The 25,132-nt window shown below is 41.8% G+C and overlaps 1 protein-coding gene across 2 annotated transcripts; it reads right to left on the bottom strand.

Moving 5' to 3' along the window:
* Positions 1-414: 414 nt before the first annotated feature.
* Positions 415-24,019, bottom strand: nr2f5 (nuclear receptor subfamily 2, group F, member 5). 2 transcript variants are annotated; one of them, XM_034102338.1, is made up of 4 exons: positions 22,822-24,019; positions 9,457-9,737; positions 6,866-7,112; positions 415-2,535 (listed from the first exon to the last, which is right to left on the bottom strand). In XM_034102338.1, exons 1-4 carry the CDS (start codon positions 23,198-23,200, stop codon positions 2,216-2,218), a joined length of 1,227 nt encoding a protein of 408 aa, XP_033958229.1. In that variant the 5' UTR covers positions 23,201-24,019; the 3' UTR covers positions 415-2,215. The 2 variants fall into 2 exon arrangements, with proteins under 2 accessions (XP_033958229.1, XP_033958230.1); XM_034102339.1 differs by having other exon boundaries at positions 22,834-24,019.
* Positions 24,020-25,132: the final 1,113 nt, after the last annotated feature.

Here is a 25,132-nt window from a genome sequence, read left to right as displayed (position 1 = left end):
TATAATAATATGATGTCTGACATTTTTTCAATGTTTCTTCTTTTTTACTATTAACAATTAACATTGATCTCCTACAGAGTGTGAACTGAGTGCGGACTGTCACCTCCCTCGACATGAATCTTTTCATAGCTATAGATAATGTAACAAGACTCCCAGTTGGGAACCTTCCTTGGTTTGTGTGGTAATGAAACTCTTGAATCATCAGTACATAAGAACATCTGACTTAGAACATATCTGGTTGTTTGATTTAAAGTTACACCTGTGAACAGAAAAACTTCAGAGGACAAGATAAATACGACTCAGAGGTGCATTTAGGCACTAAACAAACAATCTCAGACCAGGCTAAAGTACTAATTGTATGTGCTGGTTTGAACATATGTTTGCACTGTTTTAATAATTTATGACAGTGAAAGATAACAGAAAAACAACAGATTTTTATTTCAATTATTGGATAATCCATATTTCCAAACAAAAGTAGAGCAGATAAAAACAAACTTTCTGTGAATTCATTGATCAACAGATAGCTTTCTCAGGTCCCAGATGGCTTTTCCAATGCCAAAGTTGATACCACAGTGTCATGTTGGAAATGTGAGACAGGTTGTCAAAACAAACTTGCTTCCACCAAAGGGAAGAGAAAAAAAAACGTAAAATAGTCCTAAACTAAGTCACAGTCATAAGTCCAACTGGGATAATATTGTAACATAGACTGAGGTTTTCAGAGGTTAGTGATACGGTTCTCTACGGTATCGTTACGATAAGCTCAAATGACATGAGACGAGGGTTTTTTCCCTACATGACAATTTCATCAAGAAGAGGAAAATAACTCTCATGAGGCCTGAAAAAAGTGCTGATGATATTAAAGCAGAACTATCTTTTCTCTCTATTGATGCATTAGAAAATATCGGCATTTTGCATCACTTTGCTATGACTTAATGTGCACATTAATCAATTTGTACATCATGTGAGTTCATTTCCTCCCCTGACAGGGCATAATACCTGTTATAACAGGTAACGAGAGATTATGGCACAGTCATAAGATAAATGCTCAGTGACAAAATCTTTGTTCTAAGGCAAGTACAGCTAGTTTAGTTTTGTAAAATGCTTCCCCCCAAGGACCACTATTGACAATCATGAAAATAAAACAATGAGGAGAAGTTGTGTCCCTCCTGCGATAACATGTGAGGAGTTTTAGTAGGCCTTTTGAATTATGAAAAAAGGTAGATCAATCGAATGGGTAGCAAGAACCTACCAGTGCTGTTTACGGGAGTGAATAAGTGTTGGTTCTGACTATGCAAGTGCCTATAAGCTTTAATTTGTATATTTTCTGTTTTACAAACACCTTCTTTCCCACTGAGATCCAAAACAATTATATAGTCAAATTATAAACAAACAAAAAATTCAATTTTCATCACCAACACCATCACAAAAGAATGCAAACAATATGCATTGTCAGCTTTGGCGAAGGCTGCTGATAAGTGTAAATGTTTACTGTGTTTGTCTTTTTGTTTCTGTACTGATATTGGCATGTCTTTCTACCCACCCTTTGAGCCTGAGCTTTTCCCATTGAACTCTAATATGCTATAGATGCCTATGAATCAACGATATACTGTACATATGGACACAATCATGAGTTTTCTCTCCATATTAACAGTGCTAATACAAACACACAATAAAACATGTCCTCTGCAAAAGTCCAAGACATTTTGGCATTTGTCTTTTTTTTTTATGGCTTCGGGCTTTCTTTTCAAAAATGTGTGAATATATATAGGCCTTGTGCTCTTGGTTGTAGAGTCCCATTGGCAAAGCCCTTACTCAGTATTCACCGTACTGAGGCACCAACAGCAAAGCACATATGTTGTCTTTTGCTACCCCCTTTTCTCATGAGGTTTGAGACAAGTCACATCTGAAGTGAGTTCATCAGACCTGCTAGTGAACTGCGCAATAACCCGTTCTACCAACTTGTCCATCTCGTGCCACATCTCAAATGTAGCCTGCACTGTTGGCTGACGGGCCGTCAAGTCTCTGTAATGGCCATGAATGATTGGCTGGCTTGAGGAACCGGGAAACGGATGGTATCGTCAGTCTGTTTTTTTTTAAGCGGAATGGTGAGGGAGAAGCTGGGAGAGGAAGTTGAACGCGGAGAATGGATGGATGGATGACCAGTTTGATGGACGTTCAGCCTGATTTCTCCCGCAGCTTTTCCTGTCCGTCCTCCTCAAGGCCCGTTCTCGTTGTAGTGGAGGGAGATGGGCCGGTCGCGCTGCACAGTGGGCATGTACGGCCAGTTGTAGCTGGAGCCTGAGAGCAGCATGTCGCGGAGCAGCGTCTCGATGGGTGTCTTGCCAACCAGGCGGACGAAAAACAGCTGCTCGATGACCGGAGAAGAGACGATGCGCAGGGAGGGCAGGCGGAGGAGGAGGCGTCCGAAGCGGTTCGGCTGGCTCGGGTACTGGTTCCTTACATACTCCTCCAGGGCACACTGGGACTTTTCCTGGATGCTCTCTACATGCGTAACATCTGACAGCCCCATTGCATCTAGAGGGAAGGAAGAGAATAAAAACAGTTATTAAACCTTATAGTGTCTGAATCACTCTGCAATAAAAACACATCAAATCCAAAACTCCCAATGACCAGGTGTGACATTTATTTTGTTCCTTATAACAATCACGTTTTCAAGTTGACATCCGTAGTCTGTAACTGAGGCTTGAATTTGTGAACATTTTATTTTTGATTTAACCAGTTGTGTAATATAACGGGGAGGCTCAATTTGAAGTCTTGATCCGACACTGATTTTAAATGTGTTGATTATATGAGATAAATGCTGAAACAGAGGGGTAATCAAATGTAATAAAGAGCCCACGTATTTTGTTTTGTTTTCAGTTTAAATTCCTCAAGTCAGAGAAATCTTTCTAAAACTTGAAAAAATTGAGGCGTATCTGATACACCCCTGTGGTCTGTGTTCACAGCACACTACAGAGTCCCGTTCCCCGCAGCTGGAGGTCATGTTCTGCCTCCCGCCTCCTCACACCTCCTCTCGATGGCCCCCGCCTTGGCAAGAGTCTCAAACAACCGATAGAGTGTGTAACACTGCGCGATACTTTTCGCACCCTCTGTGTGCAGGGGAGAGCACGGGGGATTTAGCAAAAGAGGTCACGATGTGTGAACTCAAAACAAAGACACATTTCACTGTACTATGCCACATACTGTACGTTCAGGGGGAGCACTCTCTGACTCTGCCCCCTGAGTGAACCCTCGTGTGGAGGACAGGATTTCGATGAGGGCAATTTCTCCTCAAGAGCGTTCTTTCGGTCTGAAACAGCTGGCCCGTAGGTTTTAACCTTGCATCGTAGGTCCCCTTTGTCATCTCACACTTTGATCTGCCCCCTGTTTAAACCCTGCTGGGTTTCATACAACAAAACATTTGATTGACGTCATTTTTTAATCGAGCGTGTCAACCTCGACTCACTTCCAGCGGCCACTGTTCTTATCATTCTGAGTGAATAATTGCCCCCACTTCGGCTTTATTTCCCTCCACTCGGGGGGCAACTGAATAGCTTTTTTTTTTTTTGCTGGGCCGCCATTTTGAGTCCTGCGTGACAAAGCCGTCCCTGCCTGGCTGGGATTAGTAAAGCTGTCTGTGGGACTGAAACCACATCACGTGCCGAAGCAACAGCTCTGCGGGCGCCCCCTTACACGCCTAGTGGCGTTTTATTTTGTCTGATCCTTGGGCACACACCGGGTCAATGGGGGTGAGGGATCAGGGTGGCAGGCCTGAGATGCCCGTGGTCTGATGTGCATTGACGGGACTGGGCTTCACAGGGGAAGTGTAGGGAGGGACTCAGAGGGAGGTGAGAGTCTATCGGTGTTTGTCTCAGCTTGTTAGCTCGTTGCACCAGGCCTGCAGGAGTCAGGTTTATGAACCGGTCTATCTAGTGAGCATGTCTTTCTCCATTAAATTCAATTTTCTGCACGATTCACTAAATGTATTGTCTTCTTTTGGTGAGACATTTGCAGTTTTTAGTGACGTGTATGTGAGTACATCTGCCAGCACACAGACTAGTCACATGGGATGCTCAGGGCTACAGGGGTTATGTAGGTCATGGCCGTGGCTGTTGCGAATCCTTCGTCTCACTGAAACCCACCATACATAATTCAACTCCCGTGGTGGGGGCAGGGGTCCCGGGGCCTGGGCTGGGTTTGGGGAGCGTGGGGAGGAGGGGTGGATGACTGGTTTCAATAATAGATGGGATCATGAAGGATGGCTGATGAGAGCAAGGAGGAGAGGGGAGCGGTGGACCCAGAGACACCCACATACAGAGGAGTGATGCTAGGTACAAACAGAGTTAATCTGACGGGGCATCTCGGTGTTGGCTTCTTCACCATCCGTTTCCCCCTGGGTCACAAAGCATGATCTCTCAGTGAAGTAACCCAGAAGTGACAGTATTTTGGCTGGCACTGGAGTGCAGTGACTGTTGGGATAAACCTCAACAGTGTTTGTATGTAAGCAGTATGAAAACAATGCCATGAGTTTCCTCAAGATGCAACACTATTATATTATGATTTAATCCTGTTTGCAGCTCAGTGGGAAACACATGCAGTGACACGGTAAGGGTGTGAGGCTCAAGACCCCTGACTTTTTTTATGATCTTTGGGGGCGAATAGCCATAAATAGACAAATCTATGGCACACAAGTATTTTCTTTGACATTAGGACGGACTGAGAATTGTTTTAATATGGTTTCAAATGTCCATTATCATCAAAAATATAAGAATCTTAAATAAATGTCGAAATGAAGCTACTTTACAGATCAAGGCTGCTTGTTTCCATTTTATTAGGAGGTCGAAGACATGGATTTTAGAGTTCAAGCAAGTGTGTAGTATATTAATAATGGATCAGTCTCTATGTGTTATGGTATAATGTACTTGCATATCAGTCTTCCCCACAAAATGTTTGTTTATTACATGGGCAGACATCAAATTAAGGCTAAGCGAAGGGATCTCCAGGATAAATACAAAGGTAAAAGCTTATGGTTAACTAGAACAGCCAAAAAGTGATTTACGTGATGCAGAAGCAGCTACTCACAGGGTCAGTAGCGGTACTTTACATTAGGAGAGAGCGATCAAATTACAGTGAAATTCATGGAGGGCAAAGACCATGACTGACTAGTGGGAAGACTGTAGCCGCAGCATTTACATATGGAGCCAATGAGACAATATCTGCTGCAGCATTGGAGGTCACGCCTCGGTCAGGCTCAGCGAGGTGAAAAAGTTGCGGGTTAAGTAAAGTTGAAGCCAGCTTCATGCGTAACACCGGATTCCAACTCATCAGAGGGACGACATATTCTTCACACTAAAATGCTCTTCTTCTGCGATTAAGTCATCAAGTAAAAGTTCAAATGTATAATCACAGACGGGAATTTAGTTATCTCTGGTCTTTGAGTCGTACAGACAAATCAATACCTCCATAATCTCTCATTGTCTTATGCTGATAATTAGTCAGCTTTTTTGACACATGGATTAGTAACATCACTGACTTCATCTACGTGAAATGGCTTTTTAAAAAGTAGACATAAATGTCAGTTATGTGAAAGTCCATAAAGTTAAACGACTGATGGATTTTAAAATTATTTTTGCATCAAAGCCTAATCTACACACATTTTGGAAGCTATAGATTCTCACTACTTTTATCTTTTATCAATTAGCTTAGTTTATTTATTTTTTTCGAGCGTGTAAAACCAAAGAAAATACAAATGAAACAAAAGATGATACAGACATGATACAGTACTATACAAATGAATGCAATAACAAAACCAAATATTTAATTAATAATTGAATAATCTGTAGTATCATTGTCTGATATCAATAAACAACAACACTTTTTGAGCCTACATCTTTTTAAAGCTTGAATCAACAGCAATGTCCATGTATCCAAACAACAGCAACACTTTTGCATGAGATGTAACAGCATGAAGTTCCCTTTTAAGTTCTTAATTTCTACACCAGTAACATATTTTAAATAAATATACTGTGTATTTTTACATTTGTTATTGAGTTCAGTGGTTGTATTTGGATGGACAAAATGCCTTTTTTATCTACTCTTTGACCTTGGCTATGTACAAATATGCAAAATAATCTGCAATTTCCCTTACTCACCGTGAGCTGTTTGCATGTTGTTTGATACCCTGTGATTAACTGCCCCTGTCAGCATGATTAAACCTATTAACAGGACATTTTTGTGCCAATGAATGTCAGCTCACTAGCCTGCTAATTCCTTCCCTTCTGCCAGAGCAGGAGTAAAGCCACTCACAAGAGAGCCTGACCTTGTGTTGCATTTTTGATCAGAATCTACCAATAAAGGAGAGAGTAAAGATCAGAGCATCTTAATTCCTTCACCAGGTACAATCAACCCAAGTTAGTCTCAACAATTCATTTGTTGTCTTTTTGATTAGTAATTTATTTATTTTACAATAAATACAGACTTATAATAATTCTACTTTCAAACTTAAGTCAATTATGAATTGTTACAACTGTCTGTTTACCATGACTGAATAAATGTTCCTACGTGGTTTCATGTTAATTTGTGATAGTGCTATAGAAAAAAATCTAGATTTGTAGATGCATTTCATAACTTGCAACATTTCTCTCTTTTCCTCTTCTCATTTTTGTGCAACATTTAAGAGCTTAGAAAGCAGAAATACCAATGACAAGACATTTTTGGGTTATGAATTTCCTATCCTTTCTATACTTTCTATTACCAACTCTGGAGCCATCCACTGCTAGTAAAATCCTGTTTCACAGAGACGCGTCACATTTGACATTTCATGCAGTTTCTCTCAGTGTTTTTATTAAGCTTTAATGAAACTCACCAGACGTGAAGAGCACGATGGACTTGAGGCAGGAGTATTCAGCCGTGTCGACCTGCAGGGCCTTCAGCTTCTCCACCTGCTCCTGGAAGACCCGGATGTGATCCATGAAGGCCACCACGCGCTCCGCTGACATGGGCGATGCGTGCAGGCCTGCCGCTGCCAACAGAGGGGCCACGTGGAGCGGCATGGAGCACTGGGCGGCGTTCAGGACAAAGAGCTCGCTCCAGGACATACGCAAAAGAGCCACCTAGGAAATCAGATTGAGGTCAAATCAGAAGTGGTCTACAGGTCTGGATTTGAGACACTTAAAAGGTCCCCTATTATACTATTTTTGATCAATATATCATAGCTCTCAGATATATACAAACATGTCTCTGAAGTGTTTGGCTCGAAATATCAAACAGATCATGGTTTGTAGCATCCCATAATCCTCTCTCCATCATATTTAATTTATTTTTATTTTTTGTTTACATATAGTTGTAACGCAATACATGATTGTCACTAAAAGCCTTGTCTCTACATTACAATAAAAAAAATAATAATTTATTTTAATACAAATTCAAGTTAGTATTATAGGCATAAAAATACAAAAATGTATAATTCTTTCTTTAATATAAATGTTTCTTCTGCCCGTAAAGTGTCCAAACCGGGCTTTTCTGGATAAGCGCATTTTTAAAACATAGCCATTGTCCATGCCGGTTTTAGTTGGATTATTTGTCACAGTTGCTCCGATCAGATCGATCTCCTCCATTTTGTAGATTATTTACGACTTTTGAATCCACATAAACACATCGCCAAAGTCCGGCTTACTTTGAGCGTGTGTTTTAAACAGCTTAATCCCTTTGTGAATTGTTTCCACTTCCGCGCCGTCATTTAATTTCTTCATACAGCGGGAATCCAAATGAATTAATCCTGAAAAAAATAAAGGTTGGGTACCACTGCTCTAGGGGATGATAAGGGGGGGGGGGTTACCTTGGTTGGTGACTGGCTAATGGTTACACAAGCAAAAAAATCGTTATGACATCATAAAGTGGCAAAAATCTGATCAGCTCATTTTCAGACAAGTTTTTATATAAATGGATCAGGATTAAAAATGAGAGAATCTTTTTTCCTGAAACGTTCAGAATCTCTTTACACAGAGGGGACACATTTTTATGTATAAAATACATGAAAAAGTGGATTTTGCATAATAGGTGACCTTTAAAACCAAACACAATTTTTTATATCCAAAATATGGACGTAATGGGGACAAGATAATGATTCTAAATACTAAAGGTTTGTTAATTGGATCCAATCAATCAAAATGTATCCATCAGGAATGATGTGTAAATGCAGTAGCAGGTTTGGCAAGTGCTCATGGTTTGCATACTTCAAGCAGCACTTCCAGCTATCATTAACACGTGTCAAACTGTAATTCAATAGCACTAATGTTAAGTGTCAGACACGAAAAGCACTAAACATCTAATAATCTTAACCAGGTCAGAATTTGGTCACATTATCAAAAGAGGAAATGCTAACTACTAGCCAGACAACAGGATCTCTATGCATGCACATGATATACACACACACAAGTTATATGAATAACTGAAGGAAACATGAACATATCAGGCAAATCAGGCAAACAAAACAGAGTGTCAAACTGTCAAAAGGATGAATAACCGTCCGTGATGAAACGTTTATTGTCAGTTTTAAAGGTCATACAGTTACAAGAGGATGTGACAAGTCTTATGTAAACATGAATCTTAAATTATACTGTATGGGTTAAAATAATAATACTAAAATCTGCATTGGGAATTTAAATGAGAATTGCATAGCTCCTGAGTGTGAATCATTTATGAATATTACAGATCATATGTCAAAAACTGTAGAATTATTTTAATGGTTTTAAGGGCAACAGCCATTTATTTTCACATACATGTATATGACCCACCTTTGTAGCAGGATTTTAAATGATGGTTAATTGCTAAGTTCTCTACTTTAAGGCATTTAAATGATGTTGTCTACACTGACAGACTGTTAACATAGAAGCAGTTCAGTTTCAAGACACGTGTGGATGTCAGGTGTAGTGTCTTGAAAGAACATTGAAAATAATCACACAAAACGGTTTTATATAAAGCACCGAGCTGCTTGTACAATTTGAGACAGGACCGATGCATGCTACATTTTGACTTGACTTTAATGATATATATAAGATATGGTGCAGCTACAGCATGACATATTTGTGATGACTATGTCTGCCCAAGGTGCACGTGAATATTTATAGGTCAGGCGATTCTTTCCGTGCCAGGAATTTACAGCTGGTGTAAATCTACAAGAGGACCATTGACACCACGCCTGTTCCTGCCTTCAGTGAATAATAACTAAACTGAATTATGTTTATGTGACACTGAGTGATGTCGATTCGCAGATAAGGAAACAAAAGAAATCAATTGTTTATCTTTATCAAAGTGCTTGAGAGGGTGAGATACAGAATACATTTATTAATCATAATACAAATGAGATATAACATGACCATTAGTGAGTTGATAGGAGGATTCTCTTAAATAATTCCTTTAACGTTGCTGTTAAGATAATTTAGTGTAAATTCTCACCTGATCCATGAGCTGCAGGTCGGGGAAGAAGGGGATGTTCTTGGCCCACTCCACGGCGCTGAAGAGCAGCCTGGCCGCCAGCTCGCAGATGTTCTCAATGCCCATCAGGTTGTTTCCCTGCATGCACTGGGCCCCGTAGCGAGAGGTGGGGTAAGGCTCGGCGCGCAGCAACAGAGAGATGAAGCCGGAGAGGTACGGCTGGCCGTTGTACGGGTCGGTGCCGTTGGTCAGGTACTGCCCCGGGCTGGTCTGGGAGTTTGATGTGCGTCCTCGCTGTACAGCTGATGGAAGAAAAAAAAAATACATGAAATTGACACTTCAGCAGCATAAATCCGAATATAGAATCCATGAATGGGCGAAATGTTTACTCAGTTTATGTTTCGCCTTCCTCTCAGTAAACACAAAGACTTTTAACAGACCGTAAAATATCTGCATGTAAAGCGTAGTAAAACGTTAAAGCCTGAAGGAAAAACTGTAAGTAAAGGAGACAAAGACAAAAAAGAAAGAGTGAAATTGTGTTGGGTGGGGGGTTTGTAGAATGGGGTCAAAGGGGCGAAAAAGTGTGGAGACGGGATCATTTCTCTGACTCCTAAATATGTCAGCGCTCGTATTTTCAGTGGAGAGGTGGAAAGTGGCCTGACCAAGGATGGAGTGCATCAATGAGTAATGACAAGCAGCAGCTGGAAAATATATAACACTTTTTCACACCTACTCATGTTATGCACCCACATATGCATACTCACATGAATACATACGGTAACATGCTGTCCCCTCCCCTCCCTCTACTGGCAAATGGCTCAGCCTGAGGCAAAAAGGGCACGCAGAGGCCAAGCTCTCCTACACACACACACTCTAACGCTCAACCCCTCCCCCCCCCCCTGTGGCGCAATGATGATGCTGCGAGTGCTCAAAGTCCCATTTGGAAAACACCTGTTCAGTCATCCCCACTGTCTGACTAATAACTCCATCTACTGTTACACAGAGAGATATAAGGGGGAGAGAGGCGATGGGAATGCAAAGGGGAGGAGGGGGACATGTGAGGGGGAAAATTAGGTAAAAGGGTGAAATGGTGAGATAAGGTGGAGGGGGAGAAAAAGTGAGAAAAAGAGAGATTGAGGGACGAGAGTGGAGAGGTGTGAAGTTCAATGTATTTGAATACAGCCCGAGATGAGGCTTCAGATAGAGAGCGGTGGTTTACATAAAGAGACAGGTGGGAGCAGGCGGTGGAGAGAGGGTTGAAATTAAAGGGAGGAGGGGGGGTTCGGAAAATGCTTTTCAACTCCGCATCACCTGTCACCTCACACGCAGCAGCTGTGTCAATTGAACGCACCGGCTGAAAAACGAGAGGTCAAATCACTCACGAGCGTTATAAAAATGCCTTTAATTCTAGCCTGTCCTCTGAGCAGAACAAATACCTCGGTACAAAAAGGTGTTGACCTCAAACTACCAGTTTTCCCTGTGAACTTGTGTCAGCCTGTGCGTTCCCGGACAAGAATGTGGTCTCCTTGAGCAAACAGCGCTGCGCGGAGATATGAAGAGGTGTTGCCTGTCACAAAGATGTTTTTGCACAATGGGACATTCCTTGTCACTCGCTCTCCCGCAGCTCTCGTCTCGCTTTGCAAAGGAAGGCTGTCAGATTAGCCGCACGTGTCTGTCTTTGCAGGATTTCACAAACAAAAGAATATGTAACACGGCCTTGAGTAGCAGGGGGGGGAGTGTAGTACGAGTGTAAGGCTTTACCAAAGTCAACCTGCATGGTGAGATATGTTTCCAGTCACTGAGGTGCATCCCACAGTGTTCACTCAACACGTGCTCTTAATCAAGCAGCAAATAAAAACGCTTTCTTCCACCGTCAATGAAGAATCCCAAAAGAAAGGAAAACATGTTTGATGAAATATTAGCAATACTATATCAAAATAGTTAGACTTTAGCAAAAACACACGTGTTATTGAAGTACTGAGTCTAGGACTTGATGAAAAGGGATTCCCTAAACTTCTCCCTCCAAAGACTTTGTCGTTCTGAATTACCAAAATTATATTTCGTATTTTGCTTACAAGGGACAACAGTCACAACTCCTAAGGCCTCTGGAGGGCTTTGGGTTGAACATTGACATTTCGGGGCAAATGCTAAAAGGACCAATTCTGTTGTTGTTCCCTAAGAGGACTGCCTCGGGGGGCTCTTCCCTTATTCTCTTAATCTAAGTCAGAGCACTCCTATGACCTAAAGATCTCCTATTGTAAAAACTCATCATGCCAAACATTTATGTCCCTCACTTAAATTCTTCAAAATGAAATAAATCATCAAAAATGCCACGACCTGTTGGGACCCGGCTTCCTCTCATGTGTCTGCTGTGTGAATGCATTAATCTGCTTTCATATTGATTAGTGGTTAATCCTGCAGATGGTGGCGAATCTACTTGATCCACTTGACTTTTCAAAAGCCTCATTGTGGAGGTCACTCGTGGCTGAGGGGCAGAGCACTTGAGTAGCTCTGACTCAGACACATAAGTCTCTGTTTTTCCTCGCCTACAGCCGGCTGGATGACACGAAAGAGCAGAAAGGAGAGAAAAGGGAGAGAGGGGAGATTTTAGGAAAGGTCTAAATGAATAGAGGAAGACAGACAAGTGTAGAGACAGAGAGATGTCGTGTCGTGGCAAAGAGCAGGGCAGCGAGAGAGAGAGCCGCAGAGACGGAAATGACATTACGGAGGAACAGATGCCCGAGGATAAGACAAAAAGGAATGCAGGGTCAGAGATAGAGAATAAAGGAGGGGGGGGTATAAAATCACATTTGGGTGTCTGCCATTAGCTGTTTCCTGCTTTTTAATTGGTGTGCACTGTGGTTTAGCTTGATTTAATTTGTCATCAGAAAACAAGAGGAGGAAAAAGCTTGAACTGCTAGAAGGATCATTTGGATTGTTTGAAGTGGGGTGGTCAAGTCACTGTATTACCTAGAGTAGGAAAGAAATGTGCAACATAGAAACTATAATAGTTTCACCGTATCTTGCCATATAGCTCTTGCAAAAGCTGGCAGAAAAGTGTGATTTTACTAAACACAGGAGTTGCTGCCTGGATCGGTTCGTTTATAAGTTTGTTTATTTCATTTTGGTGAACCTAAATTAGTCAAAATCACACAAAAACATGAGGCAGCAGCAGACCAGAAACTCCCATGGTCTGCAAGGTAAAGTAGGAAAAATGTGCTAAATTTAGCAAACACTTGACCCAGTATTGATTTACATATTGAAGCTTTCTTCAAACTGGGGGCGTGTCGACTGCCATCGACTGTAAGTAACGCACCAAATTGAGGGCAGACAAAGCCCAGCAAATCCCTAAAACGCAAAACAGCATCACGTGTACAAAGGAGGGTTATAAAATGAGGGCAGGAGAATGAGATAGATGAGGAGAGATGCACGCCCATGGGACATTTCAGCTGCGACTTTTAAAATGCCACTTCAGCAAATGGCAGCTGGCAGAGTGCACAGTTCGCTGCCTGGCTGCCCTGGATTAGCCTCTGGGTCAGACTGTTCGTGGAATTACAGCAGCTAAATACAATTAAGGCCTATCAACATTTGGACTAAAAGGTCGCAGTGCCGGGGAAACACAGACGCATTATAGATTTGGCTCTGTCTGACGGTTGCATTTAATAAGTAGGTTTTCCATTTCTAAAGCTTCCATTGGCCAGCGAAAATAAACACATTTTCCTGGATGAACCTCCGCCTTCACATCACAGCTCGCCACACCTCATTGCTGACTATGCATATGTCTGTTTATGTATTTGAGAGAGGTTTACAACATTATACAAACTACAAAACACGTGTTTGTAAAGCGATAAAGTAGATTTATCAACTGAAAAAAAGATTTGGAAAGTAAAATATATATTTGTTTAATATGCTTCAGTGCCTGCACCAGCCTGTGTAAATGCACATAGGTGTGATATGGATCAAAGGGCTGTGTGTGATGTGACACCAAGGTAATATCCCTGTGACTAGTTTTTATTTTGGCTCTGAACTCTGACCTGCAGGTCACTGCTCTGCAGCGGGGCAGAGCTCCCACAGAGACGCAGATAGGAGGCAGAGGGGAGCTAATGTGTAAGAGAGAGTAAGAGATAAAGGGGCAAACAAGGTGAAGTAAGGGAGCCGCAAATATTTGTCTGAATACCTGATCTATTAAGTTCTCACAATATGTCAATCAAACATTGGGATGCCAATGGGGTTGACTCACACTGCTCTAGGGGTCACTGCACTGTTAACAGGATTCAATAGTTTCTTTGAAAGGGTTTTTATATGTAGATACTGTGAACTGTGCTGTCACACAGTCTGGGGAGTCCATGGTTCACAACATTAGTCCCAAACTATTGTGCAAGTGAGTGTTCTTCTCTGTTTGGTTTAAAGAGACATTTCGTACTGCCAGAACTTTTTTGTGTTTACAAATCAACCAAACACTAGTTGTGTTCAGCTTTTCCAACACATTTTAAAACAGTTCTCTGTCAAAGCTGACATGGATAACATGGAGGACATGACAACTGGACAGAGTCTTTTGGTGTATTAAAGCTCATAGTTAAGGTTTTTCAGCCAATAAACCTTACTGTTGGGATTAACTCTCACTACTCTTTCAAAAAGCTCTTTAAACTCACCGTACACGACCTGCTCAGAACTAACAAACAGAATGACACAGTTAGGACCTTGCTGTTAAACATACTGGAGCATTTAGAGACAAAAGAGGCAGATCATTTCCCTCAGGAGTTGATGGAAAGCAAAAGCGGTATGTGTAAATAAGTAACTGTTCTCAAACAAGACCCCATATCAATTTCTTAAAGAGATAATATGTCAGTGTTGTGTTACATCTCATTTCCGCTGCCCCAAGTGTTCAAAATAAAATCAATTATAGAGGCTTATCAGCTACAATGTGTGTAAAAATAGTTGCTAAGAAGAAAGTAAGTGATTTAAATTGTACAAAAAGGCACTTAACAGAACAGTAGGGACCACAGACAATTACTCATTGTTGCATCCCATAAGGAAACACACCATTGTGAAAAAGAAGGAGGGAATAGCAGATTTGGATATGTGTTATTATAAAAGTGTTGCTCATAAAAACGTTACTCTAAACCAAACCCTTCTAACGATCTAACTGCACACGGAAAGACGTCTGACTCAGTTGTGTGTTGAACATGAAATAGCAGCGATGCAACGTGAGCGTCAACACAACGCGAGTGCAGGAAAACCGGAGGCAGTGCAGGAAGAGTGACGCAGACAGAGAGAGACAGACAGAGAGAGACATGGAGGGCAGAGGAGGTTGCTTTGCTGTGTGTGGAAGATGTTGCCTCAGTCTCTCTCTTAGCCTTTGATGAGGCAGTTCTTAAATTAATTAGTAAACCAAATTCAGCCTGTGTGACTCTGATTCACCCTATCCCTATATTTACACTTCCATACACCCCCTACTCTTTCTTTAACACAATGTGGGCCACAGCAGGTTATACGTTTATGTATTTTTTAGTGGGTTAAGTCATTGCATAAGACATGCCTCTCTTAGAAAGACTGGCTTTTGTTATTTCTCATACAGTAAACTAGAGGACATTTTTAAAGCTTTGAAACCTGACTTCAAACCAAATGTTGGGGTTAAGAATAAGTTAAGATGAAGGACATTGGACTAAGGGCCATTTACTTAATTATTTATCCTAAAAGTAACCATAAAGGTCAAATTGAGATATAATATCTCAAAGTATAATAATAATAATAATAATAATAATGTAATGATCTCCCTGTGGTCAGTCTCCTATAAGAAGAAAACAAATGTCTGGCCATTATCCTATACCTCTACAAATGCCAAATTAATTATATTAATCCAAATAGGAAAATGTATTGGTGCATTCTGGCTTTTTTTTTAAAATCTATTTCTGTCCTCACTGCTGCTGCACTCCCACTCACTGAGCATACATAAGATCATCAACTAAAAGCCTAAATTATAAATGCACGGTTTCTCCCACAGCGCTATACTAGAGAATGAATGTCCGCCAGACTGAAGCAGAAACCTTGAGGAGATTAAATGTTTCGGATCAATTCTTTGCCTCTTTCTCAAGTGTGTGTGTCATTACAAGTGACCCAAGTGACACACAAAAACAGGTTGAGCTACTTAAGTCTCAAGCAAAACAGTCCAGTCAGTTTAGTGATTGACTGAATGCACCTGAGAGGGTCACATTACTCTAGTCACATTAGTGATACAGAAGGAGGCATAAGCTTAAAGGGGAAGAGGTCATTATGTGTTATATTGCAACGAGAAGCTTCTTCACCTTGATGTTACCAAAAGCATTAAAAACAGCATCACTCATCCATTATTTAATATTGAAGTTAGCCTTGGAGATAACGCCACAGGCTTCAGTGTGTCACTTTAATGGAGGCTGCAGTAGTGAGCAATTGTGTGAATGGGAGTCATTTTCCTCTGAGAGGCCTCTGATAATGACTGAGTATGGTGACAGGGGTTAAGTATTTGAATTTGTCAATCGCTAAATGAGATATGTGAAGGCTTACAAAGCCAAAGGAGGCTGCGGTGTTTTGGTGTTAAATGGCCCACTGTGGAGGATATGGATTAGTCAATACACGCTGCCTGTTAGACTTTAGTGGAGTATTTACTCACTGCAGAGGCCCCGGCGTGTTCACACATTTGGACTTTGACATGATCTCATCTGTTATCAATGTTTTAGTTTGGGTTGACCTATATGTTGTCGCTGCTGCTGGTGTTTTGTCAGAGTGGGTCAGAGGAGACAGCAGTAAATGTGAATGTTTATCTGGGTTAGGCTTTGATACAAATGGATGATTAAGTTATTCACTATGACTATACTAACGTCTTGTGTCTGCAGGTATTTGGTGTTCTCATTGCTGTGCTCTGACTCTAGCAGGAACAGAAAACAAAGATGTTATCAGATTAAACATCCAGTAGACATTTTTAGCAGGATTACAATTATACCATTTAAAAAAGAAAATACAATAGACTAATAGACATGTATATGCACTGCACATGTTACAGCACTTTATAACTCACACAATAGACTCTAAGATAATAAAATGCTTTTATTGGGAGCAAATGTTGCCATCATTTTGGTGTTTAAGAAGGGAAAGGAGATCAAGCCCATAGTGGAGTGCAGGTCATGCCTTCCAGAAAATACTGTCATCATCCAAGGACTCGACATCTTATGAGAACATTAGCTTCAAGAAATACACTGAGCAGTAGACACATTTGTGAGGCTACAAAATGTAGTTTCCCCATTTTAATTTCTAAACATTATTCAGTTGTGTTTTAAGTTTAACTAAAAGTAACCTCCGTTCCCTCTCCCCCTCTACCTTTGCCTCATCGGTGTTCTCAGCCCTCCCTTCCTCTGACTCGTTCCAACTCCTGCCTCCAAACTCTGCTGCGGAAACTCTCCTCTCTACTCTCTCATCCTCTCTGGACTCTCTCTGTCCTCTCACATCTCGGCAGGCTCGTCAGTCCCCTCCTGCTCCCTGGCTAAATGACGCACTGCGTGCTAATAGAACCGTCCTTCGGGCAGCAGAGCGGAAATGGTGGAAATCCAAACACTGCAACGACCTCCTAACCTATCAGGCTCTCCTCTTTCTCTGCTTCGATCTCTCAGGCAAAAAGCACTTTCTTTCAAGGTAAGATCCAATCTTCCTATTCCAATCCTAAAAAACTATTTTCCATCTTCTCCACCCTCTTGGACCCCCCCAAAGCCCCTCCCCCCTCCTCACTTCTGTCAAGCGACTTTGTTAACCACTTTGAAAAAAAGGTTGATGATATTCGCTCTTCTTTTTCTGACTCACCTTTACTCACCACTGGGTCACCAGACCCTCCCTTCACCCACACACTGACCTCCTTTTCCCCTCTCTCGCCAAGTGAGGTTCTTACCCTCATTACCTCTGCCCGCCCTACCACCTGTCCTCTGGACCCTATCCCTTCAAACCTCCTTCAGACTATCGCTCCTGATATTCTACCTTTTCTCACCCGTTTCATCAACACTTCTCTAACTTCTGGTCACTTTCCAAACAGTCTCAAGGAGGCAAGAGTAAACCCTCTCCTAAAGAAACCCACTCTCAACCCGTCTGATGTCATGAACTACAGGCCTGTCTCTCTCCTCCCGTTCCTGTCTAAAACACTTGATCGTGCTGTCTTTAGACAACTCTCCTGCTATCTCCATCAGAACAACCTTCTGGATCCACACCAGTCTGGTTTCAAGGCAGGCCACTCCACAGAAACTGCTCTCATTGCTGTCACTGATGAACTGCACACTGCCAAAGCAGCATTCCTCTCCTCTGTCATCATCCTGTTGGACCTGTCTGTTGCATTCGACACGGTGAACCATCAGATCCTCCTTCGCACTCTCCAAGAACTTGGAGTTTCAGGCTCTGCACTTTCCCTCCTCACCTCATACCTTAAAGACCGTACCTACAGGGTAACTTGGAGAGGGTCCGAGTCCGACCCTTGTCAATTAACTACAGGGGTCCCTCAGGGCTCTGTTCTTGGTCCCCTCCTCTTCTCCCTGTACACAAACTCGCTCGGATCTGTCATTAGCCCGCATGGTTTTTCATACCACTGCTACGCTGACGACACCCAATTAATTCTGTCCTTTCCCCGCTCAGAGACTCAGGTCGTCACACGCATCTATGCTTGTTTAGCTGACATCTCTCAGTGGATGTCTGCTCATCACCTCAAGCTCAACCTTGACAAGACTGAACTGCTTTTCCTTCCGGGAAAAGATTGTCCCACTCTTGACCTGACTATCAACATCGGCACCTCTGTTGTTTCCCCGACTCAGACTCTGGGTGTGATCCTAGATAACAACCTGTCCTTCACTGCAAACATCGCTGCTACAACCCGTTGCTGCAGATACACGCTCTACAACATCAGGAAGATACATCCCCAGCTGACCCAGAAAGCGACCCAGCTTCTGGTCCAGGCTTTCGTCACCTCACGCCTAGACTACTGCAACTCCCTCCTGGCTGGTCTACCTGCATGTGCCATCCGACCTCTGCAGCTCATCCAGAATGCAGCGGCTCGTCTGGTCTTCAACCTTCCTAATTTTTCCCACACCACGCCGCTCCTCCGCTCCCTTCATTGGCTTCCGGTAACTGCTAGAATTCACTTCAAGACACTGGTACTTGCGTACCATGCTGCAAATGGATCTGGCCCTTCCTACATCCAGGACATGGTTAAACTGTACACCCCAGCGCGTGCACTATGCTCTGCATCAGCCAAACGACTCGCTGCACCCTCGCTGCGAGGGGGACCCAAGTTCCCATCAGCAAAAACATGTGGGTTTGCTATCCTGGCTCCAAAATGGTGGAATGAGCTCCCCATTGACATCAGGACAGCAGAAAGCTTACACACCTTCCGGCACAGACTGAAAACTCATCTCTTTCGACTCCACCTCGAGCGATATAATTACTAACAAAGAACTGCTAACAGAGCACTTATATACTAATAAAGGACTGGCTTATCTATAGCCAGTTGAGTAGCACTTGAAATACTTGGCTCTATGAAACCTGATGTACTTATATGATTCTGTTTTCTTCAAGGTTGTGTCTTCCTGGTCGAATGTACTTATTGTAAGTCACTTTGGATAAAAGCGTCAGCTAAATGCAATGTAATGTAATGTAAATATATAGGTATTTATTTTCTCTGGATGCTTGAAAATTGGGGTAATCCAAGCGGAAAGTAATCATATTTTACTTTGATATTTGACACTTGAATAGGCTACTGTTTACATGTTTGAAAAAGTAAGAAAACATGGATTAAAGACCCACAACAAGGTACGATGATAATTGCATGCATTAATCACAGTGATAAACACAAGTGACTTTCTGTCAGTGAAGTCACCTTGTCCTTGCTTCAAAATTAAAACATTCACTCCAGCTCAAAGGAGCTGTCATGCTGATTCTCTTTACCTCCCCGCTTCCTATTCAACCTAGAAACTGTGCCGACAGAGAAACAAGACAAGGTTCAGTGTAGCTGTGTGGTGAGACAATGACACTAATGCTGCCAAGGTTTGATTCCCACTGAGGCCAGCGCGGAAATGTTTGCTGCCATGGTGCTGAAAGGTGCTCTGGATAAAACGTCTCCAACACATGATATTATGTTCTACACAGCAGTCTGCAGAAAGAGGTTAAATGTCTTCCTTTGGGGTAAAGAACAGAAACCCTCACTTGAGAGCGAGGAACTTCTAAATCGGACAAGGTCCAGTCATGAAACTTTTAGCACGTCTTCCCAGGAAACTAAATATTAATTCAGTCTAAACAGAGAACTCGTGCAGCAGGGTGAGTGATCTCAAACCATGCTGTCATTTTGAATAACCAGTATCAAACTTGTTTTTGGTGATCAGGGTTCTCAGGGCTACGTAAAAAGCAATGTAAATAAAACCAGTCACCACATTTAAATTGTTCTAAATATATCCCATAACCTCTCCTATTCACCAGAACTTTCCCCTCAGACTTTTTATACTCCGTTCGGATGTGACGCACATTGTGACCCATATGCTCTGAAACTAAGTAAAAATGGTTTTAAATTATTCATAACATGTCAAACTCCTTCAGCTCAGCAAACATGCATTTTCGCTTGTGAGTTTCTGCTTTATTTCAACACTGTCTTTTCAAAAAATGTGGATATTGCTGGAAATGTAAAAACGGAAATATCAAATGCATATTGCACCCGGGATCATATGTGCATAAACACTGCGTTCCCTTGACAACCTTAGCTCAACCCGTTGAATAATGCAGATGAAACATAACTTATGTAAGACCTCGGGGGGGACGCGGACAGTCTGGACACTTTTCAGTTGACACCCTCAATCTTTGGATTCTAGGATGCAGCAGTGTTTAATTTACTGTAGATGTTACCATGAAATAAAGATGCCAGGATTTTGTTTCTAATACTTGTTGCATATTTATGTTTACACAAATATTCAAATGTGTTTGAGTAGTTATTTTTCCTTCATTCAAACAATGGGAGCCATTATTAAATAACTAAAGGATCTGTGATTTACTTTATTCACGCACAATTTGAGTACGATTATTTCTTAGCTTCTCATTTAACACAAAATAACTATTTATGATAACCAATTCAGTTTTTTTTAAATTTGACAGACGGTTAATGGATCCTAAAAAAATGTCATACAAATAGATAAATGAATGCTGATAAACAGAATTCAGCCTAAAAAGAGGATTTTAAGGACACAGTTTAATCCTGTTGACCTCAAATGCACCAACAGATGAGCTCAGCCAATGAGAGACCTGCTCTACATTTGAGCCTTTTGCCCCAACTAAAACAGAGCACTGCAGAAAGAGATACAATGCAGATAATGAGTTTTAAAGCCTCAATATAAAAAAAAAATGCATTTTTCTTGCATGGACAAATATAGAAAGTATTGATTAAGCCTATCCTAAAACAGATTTTAAAGTTGCAACTTTTTCTAAACGTATTTCAAGTCACTGAAATAGTGTATGGGTGAATACTTATTTGGGTGCATCAAAGCAATGTTATCTCATCTGAACAGAATGCTTTTCCCTTTCATGCGTCCCTTAAGGCAAATAGATTATCTTAAATCTCATGAGCAACATGCAGTTTTTTAAGGCTGAAAGCTCGATCGGTATTGTTAAAAATGAAAGATGCATGAAAAATAACTTTTCATATATGCAATTCATTGTGTATCTATTTATTTCCAAGATACGAAATAGGTGAGTTGATTAGCAAAAATAAAAACACCGATAGGTTACGCCTGTTTAAACTTTAGAATGTATCTTTGTATTTCGGATCTCAATAACACACTGAATGAGACGTTTTCTGCAGCGAGGCACGCGATGTACACGGGGTTCATTCAGAAGAACGAACCACGACCGAGTCAGTGTGGCTTGGGGGTATTTTACAGGAGATAAGACTGGTTGTACAGCACACACACACACGCGCGCGCACACACACACACACACACACACACACACACACACACACACACACACACACACACACACACACACACACACACACACACACACAGCCTGAGATGCGTAGCAGAGAGCGGGAACCCTTGAGGGATCATCTCATCTCAGGCTGTAAGGAACACAGGCGGAGAACAAAGAGCGGCAGGGTGGGTGTGTGAGCCACTATCTGTCCTTCATCAATCCCCTGCCGAAGTGTCCTTGAGCAAGATTGCTCACCGAGATGCTGCTGCTGACCTTATACTGTCCTCTTAGAGGGAAAATTAACGGGGTGCTGTGTGACATCTTCATTAAAGAGTGGGTAAATTACACTTTTTTTTGCACAAACAAAATGGTTAAAGCATTATTGCCATTTAACGGTCTGTGTTAGAGTTGCGGTTTGAATGCTGCCGTTGGCTATTTTCATTCATTTTGCGAAATTATTATTTTTTTAAATGTAATATTTCTACCAAAATGTGTCTACTTAATGATGGCCAGAGTTAAGTGTTTTAAGGTGAATTAACAAACCTAAAAATATAACCCATCAGTAAAGCTGCAAACAGATGTTTAGAGAAATACATGTGGCTCCATTTGTTGAAAACATTTTTTAAATATGCACCATCCCATCTCCCATGAATGGGACGGCGCTGCTGAAGGATAATTAATAAGGGAAGCGCTGTCCTCCACCAACACGTCTCCACTGCTCCCTTTTGGCACTAACTGACCCGTTGTTAATCCAACACAATACAACAAATGTAGCGGCATCCTCTTGCGGCTCTGGGTGTCGGTGAACAAACAGCATAATTAAAACAGGGGGACAAAAGAGGGATTTCACACAGAACACCGCGCACCAGGGTGAATGGTTTAGATTTGGTAAATGAATGTGAAATAAGCATTGTGTATGCCGCAGGTGGTGAGTGATTATTCACTCAGAATCAACAGTGGATATAAACTGTGTAGCACATTGGAACAACAGGCTTCCCAGAGCGTATTTTACGCACATATCCCAAAGGCACTTTTTCAGTTCAAAAAGTGAGAGGACAAATTAAGTGTCAGGTTTGATCTCAAATGTGAAATGCAAAAAATCTGTAAATGTGGTAAAACAAGGGCTTCCAAGCAGGTTGTGTTAGTTTTAAAATGTTCTAAAATGCTACACATGAGATGATCTAAAGTTTTAAACTTTGTGGCAAATATGTTGTTTTTAAACCAAATCAATAGATGTTAAACAGCACTCAGAGCTTACGCCTGTTTAAATAGTTAACTTGTTTTTTAAACAGTAAAATATGTTATGGCTGACTTGCCAACTTAATGGCCTGTTAACATTTATATTTTACAATGATCAACATTACGCACAACTTCAAACACAGAAATATAATAAGTAAATGCATGCCTCACTTGACCACCTTCACACACCTATAGTCTTACCCTCTCTTCTCATGCCGACCTTCAGGCACTTCTTCAGGCGGCAGTACTGGCACTGGTTCCGGTGGTGCTGGTCGATGGGACAGTCTCGGTTCCCCCGGCAGGTGTACGAGAGGTTCCGCCTCACCGAGCGCTTAAAGAAGCTTTTGCATCCCTCGCAGGTGAACTGACCGTAATGCTTCCCACTGGACTTGTCTCCGCACACCATGCAGTCCACGTTGGGGATTTTGTCCCCGGAAAGTGTGTCAGTCCCCGGGGTGGAACCGTTGGGGGTCCCCGGTGCACCGCCGGGCTCCTGGCTGCATATCTGGAGCTGAGACCCCGGATCTGCAGAAATGTTCTCTGGCCACTGGTTTACTACCATTGCCATGCTATCCCCAAACACTTTGCTCTTTGTTTAAATCACAGAAGGAGAGACTGAGATCCTGCTGACGTCTTGGGAGAGAAAAAAACGAGGAAGGGCGAACAGGCGCTTCCCACTTCCTCCAGAGGTCAATCTGAGCTTATCTGAGCGTATTTATTTTAATGGTTTATCGGAATTACTGAGTTCTTCCCATAAACATCTAATCAAAGTTCACAGCAACAGCGAGGTATCAACATGATCGATGCATAAGAGCGTAGCCTACAACTCCCGGGGCTCCTCGCTGCGCAGCAATCCATAAACACGTTGTTGGTTCTTCAGAGTGCAACCTCTCGGAAAACTCAGTCCTTACAGTCAGCGTGTCGGCTGTGAAAACAAAATCTGATTTTACTTCTTCTCCGTGTATATAACTTGAAACACGGGGGAATGTTAACAGACAGCAATGTTTCCCCTCCAGTCGCCCTCCGATCAATAGCGTTCTGCGTTTGGATTCACGCAACTGAAAATCTTACCCCCAGACTGACCGCGTTTCATGGTGTTTAGAGATTTATTTAGTCCCAGCAAGCTCTTGGAGACAATATGACTCGCAGAAGGCAATCCCTGCTCCTCTTGTTCTTGCGCGCCGCAGTGGGGTTTTTGAAGAGCGACGTCTGATCTTTATTTACCCAACAGACAGCCCAGATATCCTCGGTGATCGTCCGTGTGGTAGAACAGCTTTAACAGGCAGACACTTTACGCGCACACCAGTGTTTGCCGCCCGAGAGTATCCCGTCAGCTTTCGACTGTCCGTCCAATCTCAGAGAGGCAAAGCTACAATTTGGGGGAAAGTGTCACTAGCAGGCTGCCTCGTACGGCTGCCCCCCTGGCGGCGCTCCATATTAGGTCATACGTACCATATAAGGAAGTGTCCCCTCCCCTCAGCGGGAGAGGTGAGACATAAAAGGTCTGCAGTGATTGGCCACAAAAGTCTGTTAAAAAAGTAAGGAGCGTCTCTGATTGGACGGCAGTCGATTAGGATGGGTTTGACTGACAGGCGCGGTTGTTGTGATACAAGTACTTTAAAGTGTCCCATTGAAAATACTATGTACTGCATCTTGTTTGTTTAGAGGTGCAATAAACATGTTGTTAGTTTGTAATTTAAATACGTTTGTAAAGTTAAATAAGCTCTGGGAACTATTCGTGTGTGTTCTACTTTACTTGTTTTAATCGTTATATTTTTAAAGAATAATAATGCATACTTATAATAAAGAGAGAAGGGATTTAAAGTTCCTCTCCACTCATGTGTTTTGCTATTTAATGACATAGTTTACCTTCACTTTACAGGGGGGTAAAGACTGGAAAGTGTCTCTGTCCTTACTTTAAATCTCAGTCTAAGCTTTGTGATCATGATTTTGTGAGTAATTTGGCGGATAATCCTGGTCTAAAAGGGATATGGAAACCAGAATATTTTATTTTCAGTGAAGTAGTAGTAGAAATGAACAATAATTGCATTTTTACAGCTTCTGTTTTTCAATGACAGATAAGAAATAGGTATATAATAAGAGTTTGAACAAAGCAATTTCTCCCCTAATTTTTGTATAGAGAAAATGTTACATTATTTTTGTTTTAAGCATTTGCATACGACTAAAACATGTCCTTTACGATTTACGAAATGACACTGGCTGTCTGGTTCCCATATTTTAAGGTCATTTCCTGACATGAAATAAAAATTAATGTTTTCTCTGAAAATATAATGTCATGTTGTTTATTGTTTTGCCCTCTGATCAGCGACTGAAGGTCACGGTTTACCAACCGTTTTATCTACCATGCAGCATTGCCTTGCCATTAATCTTAGGCAGCTGTCTTGTGCATGTAATCCCACAGATGTTTTCTAACAGACTGGTTCATGTCAACACATTTTAACCCCACCTAGAATTTTAAATATTCTATCTTAAAAGTGCT

Source organism: Pseudochaenichthys georgianus, chromosome 16 (genome assembly GCF_902827115.2).
Source record: "Pseudochaenichthys georgianus chromosome 16, fPseGeo1.2, whole genome shotgun sequence".
NCBI lineage: Eukaryota > Metazoa > Chordata > Actinopteri > Perciformes > Channichthyidae > Pseudochaenichthys > Pseudochaenichthys georgianus.
Note: the sequence above shows the minus strand (reverse complement) of the source record. Positions and strands in the feature narration are given on the sequence as shown.